At 37.8% G+C, this 25,657-nt stretch overlaps 1 protein-coding gene across 3 annotated transcripts in view; it reads left to right on the top strand.

Moving 5' to 3' along the window:
* The window catches only part of chchd3a (coiled-coil-helix-coiled-coil-helix domain containing 3a), a 129,530-nt gene extending 108,674 nt beyond the window's left edge, over nt 1–20,856 (top strand). For 2 of the 3 annotated variants that reach the window (XM_061959464.2, XM_061959462.1), the window contains 2 exons: nt 9,201–9,336; nt 19,300–20,856. In XM_061959464.2, the coding sequence (XP_061815448.1) occupies nt 9,201–9,336; nt 19,300–19,323 (160 nt within the window). In that variant the 3' untranslated portion in view covers nt 19,324–20,856. Of the gene's footprint in view, nt 1–9,200; nt 9,337–9,446; nt 9,482–19,299 lie in introns of all 3 variants that reach the window. The other variant, XM_061959463.1, reaches the window with a different exon arrangement.
* Nucleotides 20,857–25,657: the final 4,801 nt, after the last annotated feature.

Here is a 25,657-nt window from a genome sequence, read left to right as displayed (position 1 = left end):
CTATATATAGCTACCATTTTCAGTATATAGTGTTCAAGGTTTTTCAGAAAAATTAGTACACCCCTCACTTTTCTGCAAGGATTTTTATTGCAGCTACAGAAATTGATAGAACTTAAAATTTAGATTTACGATAGAGTAGTTAGTTTACAGCTTGTAAGTCAGTATATGCTAAAAATCATCTAAAACACAGGCATTATTGTCTTCATATCTGACAACACTTATTTGTGTCACATCCACTGTCAAAACAGTTCTTCTCAAATAGTGGGGGCGGGCCACCCGGGGGAGGAGGGAGGCGAGGGGTGGACGTAACATGCTTTATCAGTATCATGCAGTAACATGCTTCAAACCCCGCTTCGAAAAGTTGTGCACTGCAAAATGTGCTTATTGAAGCCATTCATTCTGACTACCTTATTTTGATTAAAAATATGTTTTGTTTGTTTAGTAGGTTAAAGCGTTGTTTTTATTTCATGCAAAATGATGCACTTTAAATCTTTTCTGTTACTAACTCAAGAAATGTATTCTTTGTTCATCTATATTTAATTATTTTTTCTTTTTTTGTCTTTTTTTTAATAAGGATACAATGCTTTGCTAAGGTGTACTAACAACAATTTTATAGAGCGCCGTGGTGTGGGGCTGCATGAGTGCTGGGGTGCTGCGGTGATTTTAGGAAGTCATTTTTAGACGGCGGTAAATCTACACTGGCCTTCAAGCTGTACACAGACTACTCTAACTTATGTCCAAGTTCAATTTATATAGCAGTGGTTGTCAAACTTTTTTCACAAAGTGCCACTGCAGAAAGCACTTGGCACTCCCAATACCACCATAATGACCAACTCTAAAGTGCAGTAGCGCAGTAGGCCTAAGTTTTCATGAAAAACAAGGCAGAGGTTTTTTTTAAACAAGTATATGTAATATTTTTGGCCCCTGTAACATTACACACAGTTTGAACAGGAACACTTTGTTTGAATAAAGAAAAAAAAACATGTTTTTAGTATTTATTTTATTTATATTATCTGCTTATTGCAGACCATAGACACTTTTGTTAACCTTTATTCATATACATTACATTTACTTTAGTTTTTTGCTGTCCTGTTAAGAGCCTGCTTGTGTGTGTTGGCTACTGTGGCGAAACTGGTGTGTTAAACTGGCCTGTTTCTCTTTATATGTTTCCTTCAAGTCTGCAGGGTGCGCCCACCCAGGAACATGAATGCAAAATAACAATCGGCTTTGTTGGCCACTTCACAACCCAATAACAATAATACAAAATAACAATTATCTCCGTTGAACACTTCACAACCCGAAAACATACTTACAAAAAAATTGGCTGTGTGGACCTTTTATAACTTAACTAGGTGATATTTTTGCCGTACAACTTGATGGTACTGTACGCGTACCACAGTTTAAAAATCACTGCTCTAAGAAAACCAAAGACAAGCGCCAAGCGGCAGGCTTGAGAGTGGAAACCTCAGGGGAAAAGAAAAAGAAACTGTGGAAGAGAACTGTCATGGAAGAACACCATGAGATTGGCTTGACGTGGGAGCAAATCAAGCGGGTTGCTCAAAACTGAGCCCATTGGAGAAACCTTGTGTAGGCCCTTAGCTCCAGTAGAAATGATGAAGATTAAGTAAGCAATAATTACAGCATTTGTGCTGGTAGGACAAATGTGTTTTAAGTACGTGACACATGAGCATATGAATGATAGCATTAACATTCATACTGCAAACTAATTAGAGGCAGTAACTTGCTAAAAGTGTTCCTCTGTGGCGTCTATTTACTTACTTTTTATTTCCTACAGAGGATGGAAGAAATCCAAAGACAAAATAGCCTGAATCAAAAAATCTACCCTGCAAAATGTGAATACATTGTTGAGCTTGGCAGCGCTCCTATTAGTTGAAAAATAACCACGCCTCAAAAATTAACCAAGCAATTAGTGGTTGATTATAAAAAAAATTCACTCAGCAGATTAATTAGTCACAATGACAGGAGTTTACCAGGAGTTGTTATTTTTTTCTTGAAATAGTAGACCTAATTATGTCGCTAGGCAACCAAGGTGCAGGGACAAAATGGTGTCAGAGTAGGTGACAAAAGTCAATAACTGCTCTGAAAGCTCTCTGACTGCATAAAGCTTGCTGTTACGTTCAACACTGGCACCTTTTTAGCAAGTGATGCTCTTTCCTCATTGTGTCTCCTCCTATCCCCAAGCTTTCTCGGATGCGTCCACACTGATGCACGGGGGTCACGCAGGTCTGCTTTTAAAAAGTAGCATGGGCAAAACGCTCATCATTTTTCTCCGTAACTGCATCGTTTATATTTATTTACCCCCCCTCGATACTGACACTTGCCTTAACTGGAGGGAGCATGAAAGCTATTTAAGGGGCGACCGGCACCCACCCCTTAACCCTGTTAATCCCTAAGTGGACCCTAATGATGATGAATAGACAACGTGGTGATTGGGAACTCAATCTGGCAGCAGACCAAAGTGATCCATACTGTCCGCAGAGTCATTTTTATGGCCAACTGCACTGTGCGCGTCTATGTTTACAAAAAACAGAGTTTGTAGGATTTAGTAGTAATTAGTACAAGATTGATGTTTATTTTAAAACAGAAGAAAAAAATGCATTAGGATTTTAGTAGCATCGGCACAAATTAATAGTAGAAAACTGACGTTATGAGTGTTATAATGATCATTATCAAATGATAATAATATGATGCTGTTTTAGTAATGCAAGTTTGTGCACTGCACTATTTTTTTTAATTAACGATAGGTTGATAGCAAATACACTGCATTTCAATAAGAACAAATATTCTGTGTTTAATAGAAAATGGTACATAAACAATAAGAAGAAAGTACTTCACAAAGCTTTTTGGGCGATGCAAGATCCCTCTAATGGAATTATTCCAATTTAGAAATATATGGTACTGATTTTTATTTGTAAAAGGTTAACTTATTGTACTTCACAAAGGTGTTTTTTGTATTATTGAATCTATAAAAATATCACACCTCAAGCAAAAGCCTCTTTGACATTGTGTGAAGATCTAAATTTAATGTGGGCCGTGACCTTTTTCGGAAGGTATACATGGTTCCTGAATTCCGAACTTTTTTAGGTACTGGTCGAATTCCGTCAGCACTGCAGAGTACCTATTTATATAAAATCAAATGGTACAGTATACCTTTTGTTGTACGTCACGTCCGATTGCACACTCGGCACCGCCTTAAACACTCAGCCGTAGTACTGCCTTTAACTATTGTTGGAATTTTCTGTGCCAACAAAGCAAGCGTGCCTGATAGAAAACGCTAAAACAAAAGGTAAGGCTCCACTTTTCAATACTGCCCATACCCCAGATAATCATTAGCTAGCTTACATATGGACATCACTGTTAATTTTGTTGACTATAAATTTTTGTGTAAGTTATCGTCAATTACCTATTTTTCCATGACTAAAATAGGACGATTGCAAATCACAACAAATGCACGTTGATAAAAACAGTGACGAAATTAATTGACATAGTCTACGAAAAAAAACTAGACAAAAATGTTGTCAGAAATAAAATCCAATCATATTTAATTTTGTCTTTATAGGCGGGTGGGACAAGTTAAGAATCTATCCAAACATAGTAGCATGTAGGAGAGGGATGGGGGATAAATCACAGAGGGGTCCAATCACAATTACTGTCTTTGTAAGCCGAAGTGTTAAGACTTTTTACTGTTAAAACAAGCCTGCATTGTAGGAGTGTAACGATAAACGGTAATAATAATGACTGCCAAAACTCCCGACAGTTAGAGCTACCTTTTTAAATAAATTGATCAAAAAACCGAGATTGATAACTGCACTTTGATAAAAACACGGACTGACAATAATACATAATTATAAATTATTTTATTTGTTACACACTTTTCATTTCAATACATCTTAAAGTGCTACAGTACAAACCAATATTTAGAACAAAAAAAGCTTAGCCATTGACACAGATAAAATACTAAGACTAAAACACTATCAGTGAAAGTAGTGGCTTTTATAACAGTGTCTATTTATTTCAGTTATGTTTAATAAAACATAATTTGGTCAAACGATTTCAGTGTGGGGCAGCACGGTGGAAGAGGGGTTAGTGCGTCTGCCTCACAATACGAAGGTGCTGAGTAGTCTGGGGTTCAATCCCAGGCTCGGGATCTTTCTGTGTGGAGTTTGCATGTTCTCCCCGTGACTGCGTGGGTTCCCTCCCGGTACTCCGGCTTCCTCCCACCTCCAAAAACATGCACCTGGGGATAGGTTGATTGGCAACACTAAATTCGCCCTAGTGTGTGAATGTGAGTGTGAATGTTGTCTGTCTATCTGTGTTGGCCCTGCGATGAGGTGGCGACTTGTCCAGGGTGTACCCCGCCTTCCGCCGATTGTAGCTGAGATAGGCTCCAGCGCCCCCCGCGACCCCGAAGGGAATCAGCGGTAGAAAATGGATGGATGGATGGATTTCAGTGTGTATAAATACTTTTTGAGCAAATTCAACAATACCACAATAATAATGATAACGTGATAATTTTGGTCACAATAACCGTGATTTGAAATTCTCAAATTGTTACATCCTTACTGTATTTTTACACACCTTAATACAATATGTCTTCTACACCTGGAAAAAAGAGAAACCATATGGATGCACTGTCTGCAGGCTAACTATCCGTACATCTACGCAACAGTGAGTAGAACAAAGCTAGTATTTCGAAATTACTCATACTGTACTAAATTACTGTTACTATTCAAGACGGTAGAGCAGTAGCAACACCGCCTTTTCCACAACTACTTTTGCTGTACAACATGGGCAAGTTTGTTCACCAAGATCTCTGTACAATGCACTTAAATCAATTTGTTGTATTATTTTATTTTATTTTTCAATACAACTAATTGAACTATTTAAGTTTGTGTGTCAAAGTACTTTTTGAGGACATTCAACAATACCACAATAATAACTGTTTTGATTTTGGCCACAATACCCATGATATTACATTTTCATAATACATCCCGAGCTGAGCGTCTGCTTTTTCGCACTGCATTGATCACAATATTGTTGTCAGCCGACAGTCAATAAGTTGTGTGTCCGTGCAAACCTGCATGGAAATGTGCTGACGTGTGCAGCCGAGCTGCTCCATAATGATGTAGGGACACCTTGAGAAAGACATTTTGAAGGAAAGCCAGCAGGTAATCTGTTCGAGCTAATTATATGTTAAATGGGACGCATTCGCCCTCTCTGCCCTTCCTCTCAACCTCCTTATGTGCCATTAAAGCGCTACTTTCTCTGTATCCTCTTTTCTTGATGCACCTTTTTGGGCTGCTCAAGCATCTTGCAGTGGCCCCTCTGCTCTATGCTTTGTGATTTATGACAAGCCCTGAGACCGTGTAACGTTGATATCTAAACCTGCCGCTCCCTCCCTTTCACTCGCTCCTCTGTCAGTGCATCTCGTGTGTGTGTGTGTGCGTGCATGGTTATAGAGGCTTTTACATTTAATGCTACTGATGGCACAAGGCGAGCCCCCCCATACAGTCCTTTAAATTTACTGTCTCTTGGTTGCAGCACGCTAGCAAACAAACACATATTGGCTCACTTAAAAGGCATCGGTATCTCGCCTGATGTGTCTATTTGGGTCTCTTCCCTCATGGAATTTCATGAAATGTCCCCATGAATCCCTGGGGACACTGAATAAAATCATATTGTGGGGAGATGGAAACAGTGAAAAAACGAAAACGCCTCTATGACATTGTTCCTTAATTTGTAGAGACGTAACCAAATGTCACCATACTTTATTTCTAGTAGGGTCATTTGTATTACAATAGCTGGCCTATGCATTTTTTTCCCTGTGCTGTAGAGTACATTGTTGTACACTAAGGGTTTTCAAAGTGTGGCATTGTGTGTGTGTGTGTGTGTGTGTGTGTGTGTGTGTGTGTGTGTGTGTGTGTGTGTGTGTGTGTGTGTGTGTGTGTGTGTGTGTGTGTGTGTGTGTGTGTGTGTGTGTGTGTATACAGTCGCGATCAAAAGTTTACATACACTTGTAAAGAACATAATGTCTCTTATTTTTTCGTGATAGAGTGATTGGAGCACATACTTGTTGGTCACAAAAAACATTCATGAAGTTTGGTTCTTTTATGAATTTATTATGGGTTCACTGAAAATGTGACCAAATCTGCTGGGTCAAAAGTATACATACAGCAATGTTAATATTTGGTTAGCAAAGGTGTGGGGCGGGGGGGTGCATATGCCCATTGTTCAGGGTGTAGGTGATGTCCCCGAGGGATGTTTTAAAAAACAGCCTTCTTCTGTTGTGAGCAGCGTCAAGGCCATTTAAGGAGTCGATTCGTAGATAAGGATTGTTGTTTTCCAAGCGAGCAGACAATTCAATGATTTGTCTGATTTAATTGTCCATGCTGGCCCTCTAAGTAATCAATTTTCGCATTTCAGCAAGGCTTTCAATAATGTTATCCAACTTACGATTTAGTTCTGAAATCGCCACAGTCCGTGTTCCCACAGCTCGACCGATGCCTTCCTTTGCATTGAGCACATTTTGGGTAATTTAAACGGCTGCCATTGTCTTCGGAATTTGACGATACACCAAAGCAATGCCCAGCCCAATTAGCAGATACCCTGCAATCAAAGTTCTAAATAGCTAGATGTCTTCCACGTCCTCGACGGAAGAACTGAGAGGCACATGATTCTCAATTTATTTTAAGAGTTCCTCACTTACCCAATAGCGAATGTTCCGTCGGGGCAGCCAGGTTTCCCAGAACCTCTTTTCCTCGTCAAGATTTTGTCAATTGAGTCGAGAGTCCAGCATATTAATTCCATGTTTTCGGAGGACAGCGCAGAAAAGGAGGCTCTCAAAATGTATAGACAAGACAAGACATAGAGAGCAATCTTGGCGAAAACAGGGAGGGGAGAGTAATGTGACCGCCTTCACCAAGTGGCAAGGAAGAAAATCCTCTTTTGTGCGGCAGACTGGCCTGTACATGCACATACACACTCTCCTGTTGCCATTTCTAATACAAAGTAGCATATAGTTTGAATTCAAATCGGTCAGGTTTACAGGACACATGAAACATGACGACTTGGGGGGTGCACTATCCACTTTAGCCGCGAGATGGCAGCAGAGTGTTCAATATCTTTATATGAGTTTCCTGGTAATTCCAACTTTGACCAAAGCATCAGTTACTATGTAGAGTGACACTTTCCATCATTTTTAGGAGACTGCACTCCAAAATGATTAACCCCCCCACCTTCCTCTCACGTGAGATCTGAGGCCATATGAATATTTTCTCTACTGTCCCTACTGACTAGTGGGGAGAAGAGGCCGTCATAGTGCAGCCACGTAAATAAGACCACTCACAAAGCTGCGCATTGATTGATTGATTGAGACTTTTATTAGTAGATTGCACAGTACAGCACATATTCCGTACAATTGACCACTAAATGGTAACACCCGAATAAGTTTTTCAACTTGGTCCACGGTAATCATCCATCCATCCATTTTCTACCGCTTATTCCCTTTTGGGGTCGCGGGGGGCGCTGGAGCCTATCTCAGCTACAATCGATCAATTAATGATAAAGGCATCCTGAAGAGACGGTCAGAAAGCGGCTTGAAGATGATCAGTAAAACATAATCCATGCAAAATGTTGACCAAAGAACCACCATTACGTGTTATGTAGACCAGTGGTCCCCAAACACCGGGCCGCGGACCGATTGGGACCGGGCCGCAAAAGAAATTAAAAAAAAATTTTTTTATTAAATCAACATACAAAACACAATATATACATTATATATCAATATAGATCAATACAGTGTCCGTAAGCACACCTGATTGTATTTCTTTATGAAAAAAATAAATAAAAAAATAAATACCCCCCCGGTTCGTGGGACAAATTTTCAAGTGTTGACCGGTCCGCAGCTAAAAAAAGGTTGGGGACCACTGATGTAGACCACCAGGATGTGTTTAAAATGTAGAAAAAATCATATGACCCCTTCTTAGTTTCCAGTTTGTCTAAGTGCCAAAGTATTTGCAGCAATGAAGTATTGTTGCGTCCTGTGTGTCATTGTGTTGTATTCTTTTTACTGTTGTATTGATGATAAGTCAGGTGTGTCTTTTATTTATCAGTTTGAAACACGGCGTTGCTGTGTTGTAAATGATGGAGGGCAGCTCGAGTGAATCAAAGAAAGAGTGTCATCACAATTTTTATGTTCATTTTAATGATAGATTATGTTGGATTGTCTGCGTGTTTAGCAGCGCACTTGTCATCCAGATTAAATTAAGTGCAGTCTCGGCTTCTTTCCCACAGAGCAAGCAAAAAAAAATAAAAAATAGCCTGTCTCCCTTTTTCTCTCGCAAGAGTCAATTTGTTGGTGATAAACACGACGGTTTCTATCAGCAGGATGCACCTGGCGGTACCAACAACAGCTAAGAAAGCAATTAGCCGCCACACTCGTCCCTGTAGATGCCCACAGGCGCTGTAATAAGGAAGAACCACATAAGGAAGGTGGCAAAGATGGCTGCCACTGTTCAATGCTCTGACACACAGGAACAGCTAATATTCAGGTGGGATGCCAAAATGCAACACATTGAACCGTGTGGCGATACATGAACACGCTGTACTTGCTTCCTGCTGCAGTGCACACTGGGTAATTACCCATATTGTCCCCAAACCCCAGCTTTGCATCCAACGGGGGGGATAATTTCTCTCGAATCAAACATCAGATTTTGTCAACAGGGGGTCTTCAAGTCGCTGACGGGTTGACTTTCCTGGGCACTGGCGTGGACAAAATGATGACGCTGCTGTTAGCGTAATAAGCCTCGGCATCATCATTATGGATCTTTATGAGCTGTGCAAAGAGACTTAAAAAAGCAGGTTATGTTGGACAAGACACCACGATGCAAATCCTGCATGCTCAAACGCGCTGACATCTGGTATGAACATGTTTGAAAGTTAAAGAAAAATTGTTTGATCAGAACTGTGGATGATGGTGTCCATCAATGCTTTGTAGACCTTCTGTTGTCATATCAGCAGTGCCTGCATTGACTTTTTTCTGTTAATGCTGGTCCTTGTTTCAAAGGGAGAGCAACTGGCCAAACTCTCTACCTTAAGGGCCGCAGATGTTCGTCACGTTTGCCTTCGGTTTATGCCACCTCATCTTCATCACCTTCTTCCTTTCCCTTTCCTGTCCACAGACGCTACGAGGCGTACCCTGTGTGTGCAGACCTGCAGAGCCAGATCCTGGCGTGCTACAAAGAAAACCATGGCAAAACTCTCCATTGCTCCAACATAGCAGCTTTGTACCTGCAATGTGTCAACAATGCCAAGCAGGTGTGCAGAATGTCTTTTTTTAATTTCATTTAATTCCTTAGTCCAAGTTATGCCCAAATTTATACTTAAGTTATATTCTCAAAGATAACACACTTGTTCTTTCTGTAAAGTAAAGTAAGCATGCAGCGTCATGGACCAATGACACGTAAGTTGTCTCACTTTATTGCATATGTCTGTTGAAACCCCCTCGTGAGAATTTTGTCGGAAATTATACAAAAGTTCACGCATTATACCACATAAGAAGCAAGTCTAAACAACACCAATAATAATCTATGCAAATGATTTACAAATAATGAAAGAAAACAATGATTTTTAAATATACACGGCAAAAGCAAAAACAACTCTATAAACAAGTCCCCAAAAACAAAATTGAGAATAAATGCTAATCATTAACAAATATATTTTTAAAAATGTGGAAAAAATGTTTCCATAAAAAAGTCAAGGTGATTTATCTACAAATTTACATCAGAAGCAAACACAATTAAAAATCAATTGAATTTGATACAGATTAAAAATACAAATTATTTGCAAAAGTCTAAACAATTCATTTAAGAATACTTTTAAAAATACATTAGAAAGAAGTCTTTGAAAATATGAACAAAATTAAACAAAGGTATATATCACATAAAAAGAAAGTCTGAACAACATTGCACCACCATTAAAAATCCATGCACAATATTTACAAATAATAATAAAAAAATGGTTATGTTTTTAAAGAGTACATTAAAAGCAAGCACATCTAGCGATTTATCTACAAATAATAAAATATTATATAGAAAGCAAGTTTCAGCAAAACATTTAGGAACCTATCTAAATTATTTACACATAATAAAAAATAGTACAATGTAACATTAAAAACATATACATTTATCTACAAATAAGTTGTTAGAGACATGTATCAAAATCAGAATTAAAAAGTCATGGAAATGATATACACAATTAAAAACAATGCATATTATTATAATCTAAACAATTTATCTACAAATAATTTAGAAAAATACATTAAAAGTCTCAAAATTGGAGTTAAAATTAATTTACAAATGATTATTAAAAATCCAAGTAATTTATTGATGTATAGTACGAGTCAACAACAACAAAAAATCCATGAACATTTTTTTTTTACCAATAATGATAAATATTTTATTAATATATATATATATTTTTAAACAAATAATTTTAAAATAGACATTGGAATCAAGTCATAAAAATATAATTACAAGTCTATGTTAATACTTTACAAATATAAATAAAGGATAGAAATGATCATTAAGAATCCTGGCAAATTATTTACTGATAATCAAAAACTAAAAATTAACAATTTAAATCCTTGGAAATTAATTTAAAAAAATAGTTACTTTTTTATTGTACATTATAAAATATCACTAAATTTTCACAAACCCCAAGTCCTTGTGCTGTAGATGTTTTACCTCATAGCCTCACTTTCAAATTAAATAAATATACAACACACACTTGCATCACACACTTTTATCCAGTAGAATATGATTTAAATATCACTCCTGGTGCCCTGAACCAACAGCTACTTTACATTTAAGACCTTATTCCCCTAATACCTGCTGACACAGGAGGCCTTTGTGTGTGTTTTAATGTCATTAGTGCTGGACAGCACATTCGTCTGTACACAAGTTCTAATGTGTTTTCTCAGTCTCACAGTGAAGCCACTCAGGTGCATGCTAACCTGATTTCCTGGTACTCACTATGCGATATATAACAACTCAAAAGACCTATTTACATTCATGGAGCTTTTCTATTAGATTGTTTCCCCCCAGTTTACAATTTCATTGTTTTCCCCACAAATGAGTTCAACTGGCTTCTACTGCTCACTCTCATGGGGCATTAGTATGAATCTGAAAGTCGTGTGCAGGCTGACTTTTTTGAGGTATATACATCATGTAAATTGCAGAGATGTTTTATTCATTGCGTGGGGGAAGGCAAGGCGGCCACCTGCATCCTCGTCAGGCAAGTTTTACGATCTTGTGAATTGTTTAGAATCGATATGGTAATCCCAGTGTTTTTGTATCTACGTCGTTCCTTCCAATGCTCCTTTGTTTGTATTTTAGTCAAATCATTTACAAAAGGTAAACATGATAGGCTATAGGCTACTAGGAGCCAGCAGCTACACAACAGCTAAGCACACAAGCTATACATACATAATAAGTGTCCCTAATTGAACAATATTGCATTCTACAACGGAACTTTTGTCAATATACACAAGTATCAAGTACTTATAGTTGCATAACACTTAAACATACAAAGCTTCCAAGGCAGAAGCATATTAGAAAGTATTCAGTAACAAACCTGTCTGCATCATTCAACTTACTGTGACATGAGATTAGCTTCATTAATTATTGTGGCCACTAGTTGTCGACAAAACAAAAAACAAAACAATTACTTCAAATCCAATTCAAGTTAAAGTTAAGTCGAGAACGCTACATTGCGTTGAGGATGCAGTTATTTGCTTGCCGTGGTCAAATCTGCAGGACACAGCTTGAATGTGTCATTATCATGCATTATCACAGTATGAAAATAGTATAAAAAGCTCTATTCCTGGCCAAATTGATATCATTTATATCGTCTGTATCGCACCACTCTGAAATAGGGTAAAATTAATCGTACAAATAGGATGATTAGCATACATCTGGCAACACTGCATGAACGAGAGGTACACACTCAGGAAATAACAGACCAGTCACAGCCGCAACATAAGCTTCGATTTTTTTCCATGCTAAGCAGGAGTGCGTTCATTAGCAGCTAAATCTAGTTTCTAAAGTCGTTACACTTTTTGTGGTGACAACAAAGAAAGATTTGTTTTTGGTTTATCCTGCTGAAAACTGGAAAAACAAAAAATCAACAAGAAAATTCAACAGCAGTGAAAATGAGTTTTATCGCTGCTGTCACTGATGACATTTAGACCCACTTACACTTTCTTTTATGCCTCCTTCCTCACATTCCTAATGCATTCAGTACTTAACACGTCCAGATAGCAAACAGCGAGTCAGAGGCAGCCGAAGGGCAAGAAGGATAAAACCTGTCTCTTTCTCTCCGCCTCCCTTTCGTTCTCTTTCAGCCAGTTTATCATCGGCCCCATCGCGTCCACGGCCGCTCGCCTTATTCCGTATTCCCGCCACATGAGTGGCCGCCTGCTCCCTATCTTTCCATTGTCCACTTCATTTCTTCCCCTGACCCCGCCGTCTCGCATTTCAGGGCGAGAGTTTGTGCTTTTCCAGCAAGTGAGACAATGAAGAAAGAAAAACCCCTCAATGTTTGGATGAATTCATCCATCAGAAACACTGTGGAAGATTCCATGCTTCCAATTTTGTGGGAACAGTTTGAAAAATAATAACCTCTTCCTGTTTCCCGCTAAAGTTTCACCTCGACAAAGCTTCCAAGCAGTCGATTCTAATTGGTGCAATGAAAACACAGCAGAGCACGGATTGGTCACAGAAAATTGGCACCTTCAAGCGAGCACTTCTTGTCTCATCAATACTGTCGATTTTTGGATTCTTCCCGACAAAAAAATAGGTGTCTGTGGTGGGATAAATAAGCACACCATCAATATCCTACAAAGTGGTCGCAGCCTTTCTGAGCGCTTGGGCCGACTGGTTTCTGTCTAACCTTATAGTAATCTAATGTTAACGTCTGTAAAACATCAAAATACAAAACTGTACAAAACACAAAATGAATGCTAATATCGTGCTTTTTACTCTCCGTTTTGATGCAGGGTGTTGTTTTGGTAGTTGTCAACACTTAGAAATTTGCAGATTGATAGACCACCAGTCAGTATCGGCCAATTATTTTGAAAAAGTAGGTGGTCTCCATTGCAGAGTAATGCCTTTAAATTCCATTCACAAACGCCAGTTCCCTTTGACTTGTTTATTTTTAGTCCCTTGCCTGACAAGCGGCTCGCAACTAATTATGTCTCCATACGCAGTGTGGATCCGCACTAAGCTAATAATAATCATCTCCATTATGGAAAATAAACTGCATTTATTAATATCTAAAGTATCATTGTCAAGTAACATTATCATTGCAGGACGAGGCTAAGCATGTTACACACCGAGTAATATCAGTATATGACCAATATTAAAGTTATTAGGTTAATATTTTTATTTTATTAAAAATATTTATTTATTTAGGTTTTTTTTGGTAAAATGTATTTATTTATTTTTTTATTTTTTGTGTCCTGTCCAGCTTCTCAGGCAAATCATATTGTTGATGTAGATGCCCATCTAGGCTGTACAAATATACTTTACAAAAGAGAAGTGTGGGATACTTCTCTTGTTGCCTTATTTGTATTTGACTTTATTAAATGGATTTATATTATCATTTGGTGCAGCCGGGCCGGAGCAAGAGGGGATAGAAAGATACAAAATGTAAAAATGTATAAATGCAGCAAAAAAATCCCTGGACACAGGAGGACTTTGAAGGTAAAAACCAAAGGATTAAAAAAAAAAAAAGTAGTTTGTTTAGTATTGTGGACTATTGACTTTGTTTTGATCAAACAATTATATGTAATGATAGAGAATAAGGAACTAGTTTAAATATTGTTCACATTGTTTAACTGTCAATAACACTCACCATAAATACAAAACAATGTACAGTTAATACATGTGATTGGTATCGGAAGATCGAGCAACTGTGGAAAGTTATTTACCCTCCTGAAAGACAATGTCCTCTGCAGTGGACATTTGCATAAACAAATCTGTACATTAAAAAAATGGCAGCTTATTGGCAGCATATTACTGTAATATGCTGTGTGATTTTTATGCCAAATTACTGTAAATTCAAAAACGGTACAACTGTTATTTTTACGGTACAATTTTGGCTGCTGAACTGCCAGTTTTTTACCATAAAATTGAAGGTTGTTTTTCCAGCGCATTACTAAGTGGAAAAACAGTACTACTGTTTTTTTTTTACTGTTGTATTTGTATTTATTTATTTGCACACAGTCACAAAAGAACAATTGATATACAATGTAAAAAACAACAACGCATGTTTGGGAAAGGTTAAGAAGTCTCTAGAGTCTTGTAAAGCCACTTACTCTAAGACATAACAATTATCACAGCAGCAATAATAAACAAGTCAAATGCAATACATAACGTAAACAACAAACATCCACATCATAATTCACTCCAGACCAACATAGCCTTAAATTGTCTTTTAAAAGAAAAAAATGTATTTGTGGATTGAAGAGCTTGTTAGTTTAGTCCAAAGAGAGGGTCCTCTATTTAAGCACACATTTCCTAGTAGACATCTTACCTAATAGACAACCGTCACTACAGTCTTTTGTTGACTAGTTATTTATATCAGATGAATATGGAAAATGATTTATGGAAAACTGTATTGTACATGCTCAAATATAAAAATAGAAATTCAATATATGGTCATCAAATATTGTCAAAATGTTGTCTTTTTTCAAAAGAGGAGCAGTGGAAAACAGTCATTGGAAAAAGTAATTATTCTCAAGAATATATTTTTAATTAGTAATATTTTGTAAAAGTATGATTGACAGGGAGCACCTAGGGGCCCCCACCCAATCAGGTTACCCCGATTTTGACAGATAAATGCAATGATTGGTGTTCATGGCTGTCAATCACAGACAGCTCTGCTTCATGTAGTGATTGTGTACTCTTTCTCTCTCTTTCGGCTGCCTTGTTTTTTCCTACTGCTCTGAGCGGAGCAAGAACCCAGATCGCCGTGGTGAGAGGCAAGCGTGCTGACCACTGAGCTAAAACCACAAGCAATCTCGCCAGCACTATTCTTCAAGTTGAATGGCAGACGTTCATGCACCTGTCGATACTCATGAACAAAAAATATTTTTTTAATGGATATTTTTACATTGTTGGGGTTTTGTTGAGTAAAATCATAATTTTTGTGTTTTCGGTTGAGGCGGCCATGGTAGCACACAAATACGATTGCAATACATATGTGAATATTTTAAACTATAATATAATATCAGCAAACCGGAACGATAGAAGAACAACCTTGAACATAAATTACGTATCAATTTAATCATATTGCCACAGACAAGTTTAGTATTTGGTTACCAAGGTCATTTTTGATCAACATTAACACCTAAAATTTGGCTTAAGACACCTAATTTTGATGCCATCAATGAATCATTGTAGGTCTTCTTTATTTTATCTGAAATTATATTATTATAGTTAAATTCTGGTGACTGAGCTGCCCGGTTTTTTTTAACTATAAAATCTACAATTGTTTTTGAAGTGCATTGCTGTAAATGGAAAACTGTCACCTTTTTATTTTTAGGATGAGATTCTGGTGACTAAGCTGCCAAATGTTTTGCCATAAAATCAACTGACTTTAATAACATCTCCATTTTTTTCTCCAAAATTTGTAAATATGACAAAAGAAATAGAGGAAATACAAACGTCCACTGCAGAGGACTCTGATCCGCAGGACATCCATCCATCCATCCATTTTCTACCGCTTGTCCCTTTCGGCGCAGGACAGATTTACAAAATAAAAGATGTCATCAAAAACAATTGGACAGGAATGATAACATCTTCAATGCTATAGTGGAAAGTTATGGATAGTTCTTCCTAACTTTAATACAAATTGACAGAACTCCTGCACACAACACACAGGTGATTTGATGCATAAGCACACCTGGAAGCAGTGTTACCATATGGGAAATGACAAATTATTGTAGCAGAACCTTAAAGTTATTATAGTCTGAGGGAAATGATCGTACAAACCATATTTGACATCTATCTGATGTTTTGCACCATCTTCTAGATTACAACTTTACCATAAATGATGTACCGTATACTATATTTTATAATGTATTTTTACTTTTAAATAAAGTAACTGCCCTGTTGAACAAAATGCTGCTATTTACAGAACAGCGTCCCCACCTAGCTTTGAAGTGGCACAATGCACAGGACAATAAGACAATGCACATAATCAGCAGGATTTATCCTGTTGGTGTTTGCAAATAGCCACGTGCTTGGTGGAGGGCTCAAATTATAATACTTTGAGGGATTTTGGGAATTACTGATCGTACGAGGGATGGTGGAAATGGTGGATTCTTAGATGCATCACGATTGGAACATGGATGTTTTTGAATCCATGGACGAATGTCCAAATATGGATTATTTAATTATGCTAAATAACGTAATACAGACAGTTCTAAAATGTGTAACTAGTGCAGACACACAAAAGAGCAAAAGCACAGCAGTAGGAGAGGAAAAGCCATGCTAGTTCCTAAGCCAGCTTGAATGTGAAGTAGTGATACAGGAAAAGATTAAATGTTTTGCAGAGTTCAACTGAAGTCTACCTGGAACTGCGTTACTGCAGAGAGTAACCAGCTAAGAAGAGCACAATAGCAAGTTGATTAAAGATGAACTATGATTAATTGTGTCCTTTCTGACTTTTAAATGTCGTTAGTTTTAAATACTCATGTTAAACAGTGCAAAAGTATCAAATATTAAGGTTCATGCATTTTGGTGTGAGCTAATATGGAGTTTTAGATACTTCTATTCGCGGGGTTTTGCAGTCCGACTTCGTGGCGACGTCACAGCGAGATGAACATACTTATTTGAACATTAAAGAGGAACTGCACTCTTTTTGGAATTTTGCCTATTGTTCATGATGACATGACGCCGGATGTATTGTTTATGCATTCTAACTCGTAAATATACTAAAATAAAAGTCCACTTAGAATGGCACCAATGGGAGGTCCTCTATTTCGCCCTTAAACCCTTCAAAAAACATCCAAGAACCGCCAACAACACTCTATTTACATTTTGTGACTTAAATATTAACCAAGTATTCGTGATGTTGGTATTATAAGCGCTAACGCAGACAAACTATTTATAGCGGCGCCATGATCACAAGCTTGTGTGCCAATGTTGACATGATCTCGCTTCCTTGCTCGTGGAACTTTATAATAGATCATAAATCATGCCTCTCACCTGGATAGTAGAAGGATGAGGACATATTCCGACGAGTAGGTTAACTTTGGCATCTAATTTAGACCCGGAAATGGTGAGAATGACACGAAGAGACACTCCGTTGCATCCCTCTTCTCTTCGCGAGGATTGAGTCATTCTTCATCTACACAGGACTGGAACAAAATGATATCAGTTGGCATTCTAATGACAGCCGACCTTGTACAGAGAGTGATGTTTTATTATGTTTGTTGGCTCTGCATTGAGTAGTAATCAGTGATGTAGGTGAAAAAAAAAGCTAACGTGTTGCGTTTTTTAAATTAATGCGCCGCGTATGCTTGAATTCCGCAAAATACTAAAATATTACATTTTATTATAAATATGCCTGTTACTACATCACATATATACTTACAGTGTGTATATAAAACCTTAATGGAGTTTTTTGGATGTTTTTTAAGCGCTCTATAGTCAGAATAGAGCGGCTCCAACAGGTTACATTGTAAGCCCACCTTTGATCGCATTTAATTACTATTTAGAATGCATTAAAACTAAGAAAAAGGTGTTCTTGTCTTACATGAAGATTGTGAATGATAGGCAAAATTCGCCAAAAAAGTGCAGTTTCCCTTTAAAGTGAAGTGCTAAAGCTGTGAAGAGAATAAAAAGGTACGATAAAGTATTATTTTCATCTAATCTAGGCATGTACCTAATAAGACAACGTGCGACATCCATCCAGCCATCCATCCATTTTCTACCGCTTGTCCCTTTCGGGGTCACGGGGGGTGCTGAAGCCAATCTCAGCTGCATTCGGCATGCAGTGACAAAAATGCTGCTAAAAACTGCATTTTTATGCAGACTAAATCAATCGGCGACTGTGCAGGTGTACCTAATGTTGTGACGGGGTGACTCTATGTTTATGAAGTTTATTTTCGAGTGTGTTTGGAAAAAGAATAGCGGCGGTGACTTCACGATATATATTTAAATTGTATATTTGTAAAAGATGAATTATGATACCTTTGGAGAGGGTGGGTATGATTTATTTTGCCATCTTGGAACGCCTCCACACACAAACATCTTGCAGACAGACTCAAAACAACGGATTATAAATGTGACTGGACCAACATTTACACCAAAGCATATCCAATACATATTATTGAGACCACGAGGTATTTTAAAATGTTAGATTAAAGTCATCACAGGTCCCCTTTAATAAGTCAGGAAAGCTTGTACGATCACATCCGGAAAACTGTAAACACAATAAGTTATTGCATACGTCAACAGCCAAAGGAGAAGCCTTATACATATTCACTGAATTACAGTAAATTAAAAAAGGGTACCTTTTTTTTTTACAGTAAAACTCTGGAGACTGAGCTGCTGTTTTTTGTTTTTTTTTTACCGTAAAATCTATTGACTTTTACAATACTTCTACCTTTGTCCTGTAATGTGTGTCGATGGACATTGGATTGAGTTGTACCCTCGATACTATTAAACCTGCCTTCACCTTTTTGCTCCAATAATGAGTCCTATGGGGTGTTTCAGTGTAGAGTCTATTATTTATGGGAGTGCGGCCACTTTTGACATTCTGCCTCCAATGTTAATACCAAAAAGGGCCAATTTGCAATAAAGTGGAATTACACTTAAAGTGTGCAGTTTTACAGGTCGATCAATAATGACAGGGACGTTTTGGAGCACCTGAACTTACTCGCCACTCCCTTGTCGTCATTTCCAGCACTCATCTCTCCTGTAAGGCGATGTTCATCCTCCGTCTTTAGCTGCAGCTCGCAGTTCAAATGGTTATTGACAGCCAGTGCTGGGGATTTGTGGTCGCACTTATCAGGAACACGGAACCCACTGCCCTTGGGTGCTCGCTCTGCGGCTCAACATCCTCCTCCTCCTCACATCCCCGTTGGCCTTTATTGTAGTCCTAGGCCTTCCTCTTTGTCTTGTCTATTCCTGTGTAACATAATCCTCTTGGTCCATTTTCATTTCTTGCCTAAGCTTTTTTTTTTCCTTTCTGTTTTTTGTCTGTCTGCAGACCAAGTTGAGGACCGGCGGTTAAAGGAAGGAAGGGGATAAGAAAGATGGAGCAATGAAGAGTTTATTGTGTGGGATCACTGATTATCGACCGACTGACAAGAAAAGAGGAATGAGTCAGCACCAAGATGCACACCCTGAAAAAAGACAAACTCTGAAGACCGGAAAATAAACCTTGTCTTGTCTCTCCTGTGGAAAAAGGTGACACTTTTCCCTCTTTGGATGCACCAAAAAGCCTTAGACATACAATCACCCAATAGCTGACATTTCAGTAAGTTGTATTATTTCTTGTCAAGTGAGCTAATATTTTTTTAGAGTAGTCCCTGTTAAGCTTGTATAACACTACATATTTACTCTACACTCCAAAAAAACCCCACACAACTATTATTGTTTAAGTATCTGCAACACACACATGATGATGGTTGTGTTATGGTCACTGGTTGCACAAGTGCTGCCAGTGCAGAGGGAGCTGCGGTTCATCAGAGGAATCATATTAATTCCAACATGTACAAGCAAAGATTATGGAGAGAAATGTGTCTTTTCATGCAACCAAACAAAAAAAATGTATATAACTTCAAAGTTTTGGTTAGATTAAGTACAGTGAGTCCAAATAAACATTTCAGTGGTCTCTGGAGAACCATGAAAACATCTACTGCTAGATACAAAAAAGCCGAAAAGATGTGGAGCTGTGTTCCCGAGGGAGACAGACAGGAGATCTATAAAGATGTTTTGTTCTACCTGGCTAAGAAAGAGAAGGAGCAAGCCAAGCAACTGAGGAAGAGAAACTGGGAACCTCTGAAGAACATTCTGGACAACATGGCCAATGTCACCTACTGCACTATCTGGTCTACCAGCCTTTTTATTGGTCATGATGGTGACCACGTGACTGCTGACTACCTCCGCCCTCAACGCATTTGGAGGGAAAATAAATTAGATTGAAATTTAAAAAAATATAATCAAAACTTTATTGTATATATATTTTTAAATATTTTTTTAGTTGCATAAAAAGACACGTACTTCTCTTATACACCTTCAGCTTCCTCAGCACAGCACTTGATCATATCGGCGGTGTGTTTGGGTTAGTTATTGTGTTGGAAGACCACCATGTTGGAACTCATGCTGCCCTCAATGAACCACAACTCTCCCAGTCCAGGAGCTACTCATGCAGCCACAGACCATGAAATACATAACCGGCATTATGTTCGACTCACTTGTGTTGCCTGATATTCAGACCATTTGTGTGTGTTGAGTAATTTTTAGTGAATAGTAAATCCATACTGCTACACAAGCTGTACACAGACTACTCCAAAGTTTATATATCATTGTCCCTTGAGAAGATATACTGTCATGGAAATGCTTGTTGAAATGGGAGCGATGTACTTTTGTCACCTGGACCCCTCCCCACCTCATGTACTACAGTACCCACATGAAAGTATTTTTCCAAACCTCATGGCTTCCTCGGCACTAGCAAGTACACAAGTACACATGTTCACGTTTGTATTGTGCTTATTTGTGTAACTCTCCGATCAGAGGCGGAATAAAAAATGCAGCAACTCTCGTTGAACTCATCCTTCCATTAATATTCAGCGGGCAGCATCTCTTTCTCTCTCTCGCTCTCTTTCTCTCGTGTGTTTTATGCTAATAAAGTGTGGGCTTTTTTGATGGATTCCCCTCGTGTTATTCATGCCGACATTTTGCCAAGCGGCGCCTAGGAGGCTGGCAGTCAAGAATCATTCGCTTGGCATTTCTCAGGCTTTATAATCTGCGTCGTTATTTTTTCTGTCTTTATTTTTACTCACTGGTGTCCCAGCTCAGTCTCTCGGACTCATGTTGTCATAGAGGAGACGACTTCTCCATGCTGCCTCCAGGCAGGTGATGTCTGACGGGCTGCGATCTTAATTCAGAATCCTAAGGAGAAAGTGAGCATTGGTGAGGGACAGAAGCAGAGAGGGAGGCTGTGTGCAAGCAAGCATGAGATGCTGTGTGATTAATCCGCCGTCTTGTCTGTCAGTCAGCTGCTTTTTGACTTTTAGGCTCTCAGAGGTCAGAGGTTGACTTCCATTATACGGTTTGGGATAATAGTGTGTGCGGTTAACGGCAGGTGCTCCCTCTAAGCCCCGTTAGTTCGCTCCCAGTGTCTTTTAAGGCCAAGCTAAGTGATTTAACAGTCAATGAGGTTACATCTCCTCCAATCAAATTAGGAGACGGCGGGAGGGTCATGTGATCAAAACATTGGGGAGGATTTATGAAAGCCTGTGCAATCTCAAGAACATTATTAATTTTCTCTGGAAAGTCTCAACAATGCCTGGGTGTTCTCCTCTTAAGCTTCCGTAAATAGTCAAATTACAGCACATGAGGGTTCTCAGGGTACTGCAGGGGGGTCGTGAAATATTTGGTTTCACACATGTATGTTTAATTTAAAACAAAATGTTATACAGGACATATAATTGGGGATCCCCACTCCAGCTCTGCATCTTTTTGGGGGTTGATTGCATGGAAAACGTTGAAAATCGCCGATTTACACTAAATTGTACATTGTCCTGTTTTAACTCCTAAAGTTAAAGGTTTTTCTTGCGCTCCACTTTCCGTATCACGGATAAAAGTGCTATTGTCGAGAGGCCCTTAAGTTGCAGGGTGTTAAAATTCAAATCAGAGGACGCCAGGGCTCCCTGAGGGGGACTGACGAGGCTGTGATGGACGTGGCAAAGCGCGGGAAGAAGCGATCTTGGCTGAAGGTGAGTTGAAATTGACTACTTGTGAAATCTAAGTGTTTGTTTGTATTCAGGCCCGTTTCAATGTATTTGGGGGCCTTAGGCAAAGGGGGTACTTCCGGGCCCCGAAATCCCATAGCGCCCCCCCCAAAAAACAATGATCTTTAACTTATTGAAGCACATCACATACTCATTTTTTCAGTCCTATTAATTAAAACGTTTATCAATATGTATGTACATATGTATCCATCCATCCATCCATTTTCTACTGCTTGTTTATTCCGACAGTGTCATTCATTCCTCTTTTTCAGTGTCCTTGTGCATATTAGACTTTTGGCTGCTGGAGGGGGATTGCGCCAGTGTCTTTGGCATTATTCTCATATCGTCATTGTATTTTCCGGTGATATAATCCCAAAGTTGTTGTTGCTGTTAGATTTTAATACATGACAAGTCCTTGTCAGGGGGCCCCCTTTAAGTTGGGGGCCCTAGGCAATTGCCTATTTGCCTAACCGTTTTTTGACGGGCCTGTTTGTATCCATCCTGATGGAGCACATTAACAGTGAATGATGACTGTATTAGTATTGTGTACATAAAGTAACAATGTGTAGTCTTGTTTGCTTTTCTGATTGCCTTTGAATGCTAGTTTTAAGCATCATTTTGTGCAGGAGCTTGGCCTACAGCGTGGTGGATGTGACATTGAGCGAGAGGAGGCAATCTCATCTGAAGGTGAGATGAAATTGACTTTAATAGACTCCTTTAAGTGTAAACAAAAGGCAATACTTTTATCTGGTTTATATCCAGTAATAAGGGAGCTAATAGATCATGAATGATGTCGAATTCAGTAGGATTTTGGACAAAAACTAACGATTAGTTTTAATCAATTACACTTAATTACTTTGAACGATTGTTTTTCTTGGGACACTATTGTCAGTTACTCCAACACTTTACAAGCTTCTTCTTTGATTGTTGCTTCCTAAAAAATGCATGAATTTAAGGCAGCTTTTTTGGAAATTTGCGGAAAAAGTTGCAATGTTTTAAAGCTTATTTTTTATAAATAACATTATAAATAAATAAATAAATGGGTTGTACTTGTATAGCGCTTTTCTACCTTCAAGGTACTCAAAGCGCTTTGACACTACTTCCACATTTACCCATTCACACACACATTCACACACTGATGGAGGGAGCTGCCATGCAAGGCGCTAACCAGCACCCATCAGGAGCAAGGGTGAAGTGTCTTGCTCAGGACACAACGGACATGACGAGGTTGGTACTAGGTGGGGATTGAACCAGGGACCCTCGGGTTGCGCACGGCTACTCTCCCACTGCGCCACGCCGTCCATTGAATTGTGATTGTGGTTTTTTTCTACACAGAGACTAAAAGGAAACTACTTAAAATATTTTTTTGTATTCTAATTTGTGACGAAATAGATTTAAAAAAAAAACAAATGAACATGTAAAATTCAATTTCCATTAGTTTTCTCTACTATGGACACAAACAAACAAACCACTTTGAATCCTGTTTTCATCCTAGGCTGTGAGATTTTGTTCTGAATTGAAATGAACAATTTTGAATGAAAATATAAATTAAATTCCTCAGTCATTTGATTCCATTGAAAACAAAGGAAACCACTTGTAATCATGTTCTGAGCCTAATCCGCATAGTTTTTTCAAAATAAACAATTTAAAATTGAAAATGCTTTGTTTTTAACTTTTCAGTTATTTATTTGTTTAATACAGGGAATAAAAAAGGAACTCACACTACTTTGAGTCATTTTTTAATCTTAATCTGCGAGACTAAAATTTCGATTTTGATAATAAATTAAAATGTAAAACTTCATTTCAACTAGGTTTTGTTCTGTTTTTCTTTACTAAAACATACAAGACAAACCACTTGAAATTCTGTTTTGACTCTAATCTGAGATTTCTTTCCGATTTGAAATGCAAAATGTAAATGAAAATATCAAATTAAATTGCTGATTTTCATTCTTTAATTACATTTTTGTGTACACAGGTATTGAAAAGTAACACAAACAAGTTGTAATCATGTTTTGACTCTAATCCTTCATTTTTTTTATTTATTCAAACATTAAATGAAAATGAACACATTTCAAAATATACATATAACATGTTTAATTAAAATAAAAAACATATCAGATTCTAATGAATGTTGTTCATTGAAAAAAACTGTTACGATATTCCACTTGTTCTGCAAATGTCCATTTAGATTGTCCTGAAGTCTGTAAATATTATAACACTCACATCCACTAGAGGGCGTATTCACAAGGTCGTATGAGGTGTGTTATTTTATTTTATTTGCGTTATGCACTCTTGCTTCTATTTGTGTGCTCTGAACTTAATTCCACAAGAGAAACTAGAAACATTTTAGCGTTTGATGGCATTTCCGCGGCACACTAAACCCGTTACACGGCGCCACATAAACCCATCCGGCCGTGAACTCTGAGAGGCCAGTTTAGCTTAATCCTTTACGACTGTAAAATATGTTTTCTTTGCCTTCACAAGAGGATTTAAATTACTTTTGTGACTATAGCCAGTAGCTTGTTTTGCCCGCAAGCCTGCACCCCCATTGTGGAAGCTGGGGGTACAATATTTCTGTACCCGCGTACAGAAACACCTTTGCAGCACAGACAGTTATTTATTATTTAGTGAGTGGCGTGTGTTTATGCTGTAGACAAAAGGCTGCAGGGCAAACAAGAGATATTGCAGGATAAAAAACACACTAGTGCGTTGCGTTCGAAACCCTGATGTTTTCATGCGGCTATGAAATAGGCCTCCAGGCGTTCCTGTTCCCGTTCAGGCTGATTCGCACCATGTGACCGAGTCATGTAGGGTCACCATAGAGATTGATGTTTCTATCAATCAAAGTGCATTTTTATAACACACAATATAAATAGTTAGCATACTGCATCATTGAAAGGGTGATATTTAGTTAGGAAGTTATATATTCATTTTAAAAGTGAGACCTTTTTATTTATTTTTTCAAACATGCTTTTTGTATTTTTTAATAGATTTTTTTATGTAGTATTTTAAATATACAGATTAAAAAGGGACCAAACATATTTTAAATATTCTAATCAAAGTACAATTTTGTAACAAACAGCTACCGTGAATTTTTATTATTTTTTAAAAAGTATTTTAATATTGTCATCACATCTCATAAATATGGCACCTGAGTCTACATCATGATCATGATTTTACATTTGAAACAAATAAATACATTTTAAAATGTTTTGTCTTATTTTGCACTAAATTCTTCTTTTTTTTAATAGATTGTAAGATTTTTTTAAACAAAAACACAAAGTACCTATTTTTCCTGTCCATTTTATTGTTAATTTTTAGCATTAAATATTTTAATTTTATGTTTATATATATTATATTTAAATTGTACATCAGAATATATATACAGTTAGGTCCATAAATATTTGGACATTGACACAATTTTCAGTATTCCAGCACTGTACAACACCACAATGGATTTGAAATGAAACAATCAAGATCTGCTTTAAGTGCAGACTTTGAGCTTTAATTTGAGGGTATTTACATCCAAATCAGGTGAACGGTGTAGGAATTACAACCCATTTTATAAGTGCCTTCCACTTTTTAAGGGACCAAAAGTAATTGGACAAA

This window comes from Nerophis lumbriciformis, linkage group LG05 (genome assembly GCF_033978685.3).
Source record: "Nerophis lumbriciformis linkage group LG05, RoL_Nlum_v2.1, whole genome shotgun sequence".
Lineage (NCBI taxonomy): Eukaryota > Metazoa > Chordata > Actinopteri > Syngnathiformes > Syngnathidae > Nerophis > Nerophis lumbriciformis.
The sequence above is the reverse complement of the archived record's forward strand: the minus strand, read 5'-3'. Positions and strand labels throughout refer to the sequence as shown.